Raw genomic sequence first — 9,492 nt, forward strand, 5'->3', positions numbered from 1 at the left:
GCCGGCTCTCTGTGTAATTTAGTCTGCTGATGAGGTTACTGAGTGCCTAATTTCCAACAAGCTAATGCATAATGTAGCATTCAAGCGGTAGCATTCTTATTATAGGAAGTGTCCCAAATGGCACCCTATTCCCCTTTAGTGCACTATTTTTGACCAGGCCTCTAGGGTTACTTCCGTCAAGTATAGTTTACCACTTTCTTATTTCGCACAGTCCTGAACTTAATCAGTTCTTAAAAGGTTTGGTCTGTTACTTTCATTTATTTATCCAACTGAAAGCATATTTATGCTCTGGTACTTTGGCAACTAGTATTTTTTAAGTATTTTTTTAACCTCCCGCTTTGGGCTGCATGTGTCAATATGTATACATACAGTACATAAATAATCTATGAGCAGAATTACTATTTTATGTCAATTACCCCCACGTGGGCCTGCCCCCTAGCAAATTGAGTTTTGGCCAATGAGCTTCAGCTCCTCGTCATTTGAGTGACAGCCTGCAAGAATCACACACAGCAGAGCGAGAGACAGCAATGACGTGGCACACATTTTCGGGGACCACAAAAGTACCGGAGAATATCTTTAATAGCTATCACCACATGTGCAGTCAGCTGTCCATGTTTCAACCTGTATCTTATACAGGGACTGCCAGCAGACGTAGGGAGGAAACATCTGGAGCAAAAAATCTTCACCCCACCTCCACAACATTCTTCTTTCCCATGGACCTGAACTAAATCAGTTCTTAAAGGTTCAATCTGCTACTTTCATTTACAGTCAGCGGTTTAAAGTGTTTCCCCTGCACTTGTTTGTAAACTTTAGGAGTGGATCTTGGCAAATGTACAGAACTTGCTACAGAGTTACTTCAATTCTGTGGGTAACCTTCAGTTAATTTGCCAAGCGAGACCCACTGCCACAGTATTGTCACGCCCTGACCTGAGAGAGACGTTTTTCTCTGTTTGGTTAGGTCAGGGTGTGACATGGGGTGGGCATTCTGTGTTATATTTCTATGTTCCATTCTATGTTTTCTATTTCTTTGTGTTGAGCCTAGTATGGTTCCTAATCAGAGGCAGCTGTCTATCGTTGTCTCTGATTAGGAATCAATACTTAGGCAGCCCTTTTTTCCACCTTCTGTTGTGGGATCTTGTTTTTGTACAGCTCAGTAAGCCTGCAGAACGTGACGTTCGTTTTTCTTTGTTTGTTGTTTTGATTTTGTGTTCTGAGTTTAATAAAATAGAAATATGAGCACGTACCACGCTGCACCTTGGTCTACTCATTACGACGATCGTCACAGAAGATCCCACCACCAACGGACCAAGCAGCGTGGTCGGAAGAATTGGACCTGGGAAGACATCCTGGACGGAAAGGGATCCTGGATGTGGGAGGAGATCCAGGCTGGATGGGATCGCCTCCCATGGGAACAGGTGGAGGCAGCGAGAGCAGAGCGGCGACGAGAAGAGGAACTAGCACGGCAACGTGGCAAGCACGAGGGGCAGCCCCCCTCAAAAAAATTGGGGGGGCACACGGGGAGATTGGCAGAGTCAGGGTGGAGACCTGAGCCAACTCCCCGTGCTTACCATGGGGAGAGTAGGACTGGTCAGGCACCGTGTTATGCGGTGATGCGCACGGAGTCTCCAGTGCGCAGCCACAGCCCGGTGTGCTCTGTTCAAGCTCCCCGCAGTTGCCGTGCTAGAGCTGGCATTCAGCCAGGAAGGATTGTGCCGGCTCAGCGTTCCTGGTCTCCAGTGTGTCTTTTCGGCCCAGGTTATCCTACGCCAGCTCTACGCACGGTACCCCCAGATCGCTAGCACAAACCAGTGCGGCCTGTTCCAACTCCCCGCGCTTGCCGGACTACGGGGGGAATCCAGGCAGGACGGGTTGTGCCAGCCATACGCCCCAGACCTCCTGTGCGCCTCCACGGCCCAGTATATCCTGCGCCAGTTCTACGCACTGTGTCGCCAGTGCGCCTGCACAGCCCAGTTCGTCCTGTGCCAGCGCTCCGCCCTTGCCGGGCTAAAGTAAGCATCCAGCCAGGACGGGTTGTGTCAGCCCTAAGCTCCAGACCTCCAGTGCGCCTCCACGGCCCAGTATACCCTGTGCCAGCTCTGCGCACCCAGTCTCCAGTGCGTCTCCCAGTCCAGTGAGACCGGTTCCAGCTCCACGTAAGAAGCCTCCAGTGGTGATCCATGGCAAGAAGCCTCCAGTGATGATCCATGGCACGAAGCCTCAAGGGATAATCCATGGCCCGGAGCCTCCAGTGATAATCCATGGCAAGAAGCCTGTAGGGATGATCCATGGCCCGGAGCCTGTAGGGATGATCCATGGCACGAAGCCTCCAGTGATAATCCATGGCCCGGAGCCTCCAGTGATGATCCATGGCACAAAGCCTCCAGTGATGATTCATGGCGCGGAGCCTGCAGTGATGATCCATGGCACGGAGTCTGCAGCAACGGTCCCCAGTCTGGAACCTCCTGAGACGGTCTACAGTCCGGAGCCTCCAGCGATGTTCCCCAGTCCGGAGCCTCCAGCGACGTTCCACACTTCCGGAGCCTCCAGCGACGTTCCCCAGTCCGGAGCCTCCAGCGACGTTCCCCAGTCCGGAGCCTCCAGCGACGTTCCCCAGTCCGGAGCCTCCAGCGACGTTCCCCAGTCCGGAGCCTCCAGCGACGTTCCCCAGTCCGGAGTCTTCAGCGGCGGTCCGCAGTCCGGAGTCTTCAGCGGCGGTCTGCAGTCCGGAGTCTCCGACGATGATCTACGGTCCGGTTCATCCAGCGACGATCCACGGTTCAGAGCTTCCGACGATGATCCACGGTCTGGTTCCTCCGGCGACACAAAAGCGGATGGATCAGCGGGCGGAGTGGGGGCTACGCCCCGAACCGGAGCCGCCACCAAGAGTAGATGCTCACCCGGACACACCCTGACCTGAGAGCCATTTGTCTCTGTTTGGTTAGGTCAGGGTGTGACATGGGGTGGTCATTCTATGTATTATATTTATTTGTGTTGAGCCGAGTATGGTTCCTAATCAGAGGCAGCTGTCTATCGTTGTCCCTGATTAGGAATCATACTTAGGCAGCCCTTTTCTCCACCTTCTGTTGTAGGATCTTGTTTTTGTACAGCTCAGTAAGCCTGCAGAACGTGACGTTCGTTTTTTCTTTGTTGTTTTGATTTCGTGTTCTGAGTTTAATAGAAATATGAACACGTACCACGCTGCACCTTGGTCTACTCATTACGATGATCGTCACAAGTATACAAGAGTGCAGGGATAGCACATTCGACTGGAAGTGAAAATTACAGATTGTTCCTTCAAACTCTAGCTCCATCAGCCCCTCTCCTTCCTGAAACTCCCTGGCAGCAGCAGTGAAACTTGGGGAGCAGAATATCGCACTCACAGTCAAGATTTCCCACTGGTTAGAAAGTTCTGTTTTCAACAAAAACTCAATAAAAAGCTTGCAGGGATCCACAACCCATAACAATTTGTGTGCAGCGGGCGAGACATGGTCAATCAGTGGGAATGAAGACAATATTACTTTTTGTAGGAATGGAATATGGAATAAACCGCAACTGTCGAAACGACAAAACTCTGTCTCTGCCTTTTGAAGTCCAATGATGGATATAATTCTCTGTGAATTATTTGAAAAGTGAGACAGAAGAACTAGCCAGAGACAGAACAAAAAGAGAGAAGAGGCAGGTTTACAAAAATGAACTACAACAGATGTGGTGCAACGCTGTCCCGAGGAAAAGCAGAACTATCTATGCCGCGACAATACTGTTCTGCTAATATACACTGAGTGTACAAAACATTAGGAACACCTGCTCTTTCCATGGCACAGACTGACCAGGCGAATCCAGGTGAAAGCTATGATCCCTTATTGATGTCACTTGTTAAACCCACTTCAATCAGTGTAGATGAAGAGGAGGAGAAAGGTTAAAGAAGGATAGTTATGCCTTGAGACAATTGAGACATGGGTTGTGTATGTATTGCATTCAGAGGGTATATGGGCAAGACAAAAGACAAGTGCCTTTGAACGGGGTACGGTAGTAGGTGGCAGGCACACGGTTTGTGTCAAGAACTGCAATGATGCTGGGTTTTTCATGCTCAACAGTTTCCCGCCTGTATCAAGAATGTTCCACCACCGAAAGGATATCCAGACAACTTGACAGCCAACTTGACACAACTGTGGGAAGCATTGGAGTCAACACGGGCCAGTATCCCTGTGGAATGCTTTCGACACCTTGTAGATTCCATGCCCTGACAAATTGAGGCTGTTCTGAGGGCAAAAAGGCGGGGTGCAACTCAATATTAGGAAGGTGTCCTTAATGTTTTGTACACTCAGTGTAAACAATATGTGCTAACAGAGTAGTTGTTCGTTTGGGTGTTGCATTTGTTGCCAGACATCACCACACCCTGTTCCCATCCATGTGAGACCTTTCTTCCCGAAGGTGGCGCTGTCATGAAAGTTAAAAGATGATACATTTCCTGTTCTAGAGCCCAAACTGTCTTTAGCCAATAACGTAGTCCTTCAACAGGACTCACCACCAAATGCAGCAACTTTACATGTCTTTAATTGTCAAATAAACTCAATCATTCACTCAATCCCAACCCAAGTGCATTCTGGTAGTTGTAGTTAACTGACAGCTACTATAGGCTCCACTGATAGGATGTCTGTTTTATTGGCATGTCTAGCAGAGAAAAGGACATGCCTGACTTTAGGAGGCTGGTGAGAGGACAAGGAGTGGCTTGGCCGAGAAGAGGCGTGGCTTGGGTTTGAAGAGGCGTGACTCGGTCGAGAACAGGTGCGGCTCTCCGGCCAGGCGGCTCTGTGGCAGAGTGCATAGGAGGGTGGAGCCACCAGCACCGGCCCCACCCCTCCACTCCCCCTCCTCCGGCACATGCCCAATAACAGCCTTAGCTCCTGGCGGAAGGCGGGGTTCAGACAACAGTAGATGAAGGGATTGTAACACGTCGAGCTCATCGCCAGCCAATGAAAACAGAAGTACAAGGCATTGGATGACTGAATGGCCTGGCTGGAGAGAAGCACCACGTAGCAGTTCAGAGGGAACCAGCATACCGCGAACACCCCAACAACCGCCAACAACATAGCCAGGGTGCGCCGCCGCTTCCGCCGCTGCACAGCGAACTGCTCAGTGGTGGTGTCCCCGATAGCGTTACGGCGCCAAAGGCGGCGTGCCACAGTTGAGTAGGCGGCGGTGATGATGAGGAGGGGTAGGACGTAGAGGAGGATGAAGGTGAGGAGGTCAATGCACTGCCAGTAGACGTCAGAGGGCTCGGGGAAGTCGGGGACACAAAGGCTGCGCACCTTCTCCTTGCTGAGAGAGAAAATGGAGGGGGAGTGAGAAGGAGGACGATAGAGAGAGCACATAACCAGCTATGAGTATAGCACAGAGAAGAATACACTCATGAAAAGTCAACAAGAGAAACAGCAACAACATTGGAAACCCCTAAACAAAACATCTAATGAGAAATGTAGGGAGAGGGAGAGTGAGAGAGGCTGGAGGGAAGAGAGAACTGTGAGAAAAGAATCCCTGGTGGTTAATGTGTACACAAAGGTGAAGTGTTTGTTCTATCAATTTTGTGTGTGTGTGGGTGTGGGAGTACCTGTACAAGAAGGTGTGTGTGTGTGTGTGTGTGTGTGTGTGTGTACCTGTACACGAAGGTGTGTGTCTCTCTCTCTCTCTGTATGTATGTATGTATGTATGTATGTATGTATGTATGTATGTATGTATGTATGTATGTATGTATGTATGTATGTATGTATGTATGTATGTATGTATGCATGTATGCATGTATGTATGTATGTATGGTAACGGTTTTGACTTGAGGTTATAATTTATAGGGGTGCCAGGTAGGTTGTGCCTACCAGAGAAAATATTACTTTCTCCTTTCAGAACTGAGGGTTGAACACATCCTCATTCATGTTTCCATCACAACCCCACTTTTGCGCAGCTGATGCTGGCTATTTAATTGGGAATTAAAGGGAAAGCGCCCTATTGGAAGGAGAAGCACTGAGACGGTTCAGAAACATTCAGGGCCGTCACAGTATGTGTGTGTGTGTGTGTGTGTGTGTGTGTGTGTGTGTGTGTGTGTGTGTGTGTGTGTGTGTGTGTGTGTACACGAAGGTGTGTGTGTGTTTACCTGTACACGAAGGTTAGGAGCTTCTGGTAGATGGCATGAGGCAAGGAGAAGCAGCTGGCCATGACCCAGATAAGAATCACACACACAACACCGCGAGCCGGGGACATGCGGGGCCTCAGAGGGTGGAGAATGACCTGCACACAGACACACACACACACAGTGTTTTTATCAGGCCGCACACATTCTCCATGACACACACTCCGTTACACACACCTGCTGCTGCTCTCAGTTCCACACTCCTCCCTTACAAACCACACTTTTAGTTTGAGATAAACATTGTACTCAAACTCAGCTTGAGCTCTGTAGCTCATAAAGACATAGTAGACTTATATCCACTCATATCCAAGACAACTCTATGAAAAACAACTGAATGTGAATACCGTCAAATATTCTTTCTATTAAAAGGATAGACTACAGCAGATGCCAGAAAATAACATACTTGTCCCTATAGCTTGGAAGCTGCCTTGTCCCTCAAACTATGGCAATAAACCAATAATTTACTGTCACGCTCCATTGAAATAGACCTATACCCCAAAATATATTTCTAAGAGGACAAAACAACAGAATAGTTGGCTTTTGTTGCCTGTATCAAACTGTCAGCCTGGTGATTGGTGATTCACTGGTTACAAGCTGGCAATTAGCGAGTCTATTTGAGAAACACTTTCAGCACTGCCGCGTGGACAGCTCCCCGTTGCGCTTTCGAGTGCTGACTCTTCCTTTACAGCTTTTATTTTACTCGGCTAAGCAAACTGCAACCCTTAAATTAGACGAAGCACACACACGACATTCACCGATTGTATGCATGACCCTTAGCCTACCTGGCGTCTGTCCAGCGCGATTGCCGTGAGCGTGAGCGTGGATACGTGCAGGGAGCAATACTGGACGAACCGGCTGATGTGGCACATTCCCTTCCCGAACCACCAGCTGCTATTCACAAAACGGACCTGAGGGAGACCACACAGGCATGTTGACAAGACTGTTTTTTATTGGCATGATTGAGTGTTGAACAGCTGGAGCCTTCCTATCCATACGTCACTGCAGGCACTCAAATGGATTTAAAAACACACGCGCTCTTCCACTTTCCGGAGATAATCACTGATCTACCACGATGAAAAAGGTAAAAATAATAGATATCATTTTTATACCGCAAGAATTGCATAGACGCTCGTGTGTGTGTGTGTGTGTGTGTGTGTGTGTGTGTGTGTGTGTGTGTGTGTGTGTGTGTGTGTGGTCATTTGTGTAGACTGATGTTTGTTGTGCCCATAGACAGTAGCGAGGTTGTCATGTCCCCGGTCCGTATCGCACCAAAGTAAAGGGCATGTTGAGCAGCGTGATAAGAATGTCTGCCACTGCGAGGTTAATGATGAACAGGCTCGTGGCGGAGTGCATCCGCTTGTTCTTGATCACCACATGGCACACCAGCGTGTTTCCGAAAAGCGAGATGACGATGATGAACGAGTAAGCCAGGACCAGTAGGGATTTCACGGTCCGGTTATGGGACTCTCCACCGTAGCAATTTTTAACTGCCATGGAGCGCCAGTCCGCGAGCGTGCCCTCGTCCAGGTCAAGCGAGAAGACATTTGTCCGGTTGGGCTTGTACGGGTCTGACAGGTTCAGCAGCCCTTCTGCATCAACAAATAGACCCCCGCCGAAAATGGTTGAGTTGTTGTATTCCCGTGCCCCCAACCCGTCGAGGCTAGTGGCCAAATAGGTGAGGGACAGCCACAGACACGCCACTCGCATGTCTGCCGGGGAGGGTTATAACGATAAGCACCGGACGTCCAATCATCAGTCTCCCTCTCGCGTAGCAGTGGCGGCGTGAGGAGAGGGGGACATTGCTTTCTCCGCGCAGAAACTTGAGAAGATGTGATGCGCACGATGTGTTGGCAGCACTTTTAAACCCATGCGTGCATGTACGCGCGCAGTGTGTGTGTGTATGTGTGTGTGCGCGCGCGTCTGTCAGATATTGGCGGCTCAATGCTTATTTGTTCACGCTGAGAGAGAAGAGGAGCGAAGCACAGAGATGGAGAGAGGTGGATGGAAGTGGGACAGAAGGGAGAGGGAGAGAAATCAAAGTATGAATGCTTAAATGTTTACTTTTACAATGATCAATGAGGTAGAGCAAGCAGTGTTATGTGAAACTCTTTGTTGTATATAGCTGTTGATTTGAGGGTTACTGTATCTTATTTGTAGCCTACCGTAAATAACAATAATCGTATTTTGTATTGTATGCACGGTCATTTATGGCGTTAGCCCTTGGTGCAGGGACCCTTTGCATCTTTCGTTAATTAAACCTCAATGGGACACATGAAAAGGAAGACGAGAGTAAGACAGACAGACATGTAGACAGACATGAAACTGGTATCTAATATAACTAACAGAGAGAAAGACGGACGGTGAGAGGGAAAGAGAGATAACTGAGGTATCTGTTATAACTGGAATCTGATATAACAAACTGGTATCTGATATAAAGAACTGTGGTATCTGATATAACTGGTGTCTGAAATAACTAACTGAAATATCTGGTACATCAAACTGATATCTTACATAACAAATTGAGGTATCTGATATAACTGGTATATGATTTAACTGAGGTATCTGATATAACTAACTGAAAAATCTCATACCAGTTATGTCAGATACTAGTTTGAGGTATCTTGATTTAACTGACATCTGATATTACTAAATTAAGTATTTGTAAGTCGCTCTGGATAAGAGCGTCTGCTAAGTGACGTAAATATAAATGTGTATATATACCAAACTGGTATCTGATATAACTAACTGAAGTATGTGATATAACTGAACTGAGATGAACTGAGGTAGCGAACTGATCTGGTACAATAAGGGAAGTGTCTGACACAACTATCTGCTCATGGAAAGCCCAGCCATTTGACTCAAACCTTAGTCTGTCACTGGGCCATTAACACCTACATCACACCAACACATGCGTGCACACGCTGAAGCAGCTTGAGAAGCGCGTGAACTTGTACCACATGAGACGCATACAGACACATTGCATGGCCCAGGTGTACTGTCTCGCTCTAAATCTCTCTCTCCCACACAACTGGAAAAGGTGTTGTGCCGAAAAGCTCCCCCCTGCCAGAATCCCCCCCCCCTCATGTTGACAAGTAGAGTGTGCCACAGAAAGCAACATTAGAGTATAAAGAAACAAACTTTTATTTTCGAAACATTTTGTAATGTTTAAGAAAATGATAATACACAAACATGTATCACACAATAACACAAAAACATCACAGAAAATTCAGTTTGTTAACAAACATTAAATAAGAAACACACATTTCGATCTTTGCATAATAAGATATAAAATGACAATAAACCAAATATAA

The 9,492-nt window shown here is 47.8% G+C and overlaps 1 protein-coding gene across 1 annotated transcript; it reads right to left on the reverse strand.

Moving 5' to 3' along the window:
• Positions 1-4,537: 4,537 nt before the first annotated feature.
• Positions 4,538-8,027, reverse strand: LOC115202110 (probable G-protein coupled receptor 83). Its single transcript, XM_029766001.1, has 4 exons — positions 7,451-8,027; positions 6,964-7,089; positions 6,146-6,279; positions 4,538-5,319 (listed from the first exon to the last, which is right to left on the reverse strand). Exons 1-4 carry the CDS (start codon positions 7,886-7,888, stop codon positions 4,617-4,619), a joined length of 1,401 nt encoding a protein of 466 aa, XP_029621861.1. The 5' UTR covers positions 7,889-8,027; the 3' UTR covers positions 4,538-4,616.
• Between the last annotated feature and the right edge of the window lie 1,465 nt (positions 8,028-9,492).

Source organism: Salmo trutta, chromosome 11 (genome assembly GCF_901001165.1).
Source record: "Salmo trutta chromosome 11, fSalTru1.1, whole genome shotgun sequence".
NCBI classification, from domain to species: domain Eukaryota; kingdom Metazoa; phylum Chordata; class Actinopteri; order Salmoniformes; family Salmonidae; genus Salmo; species Salmo trutta.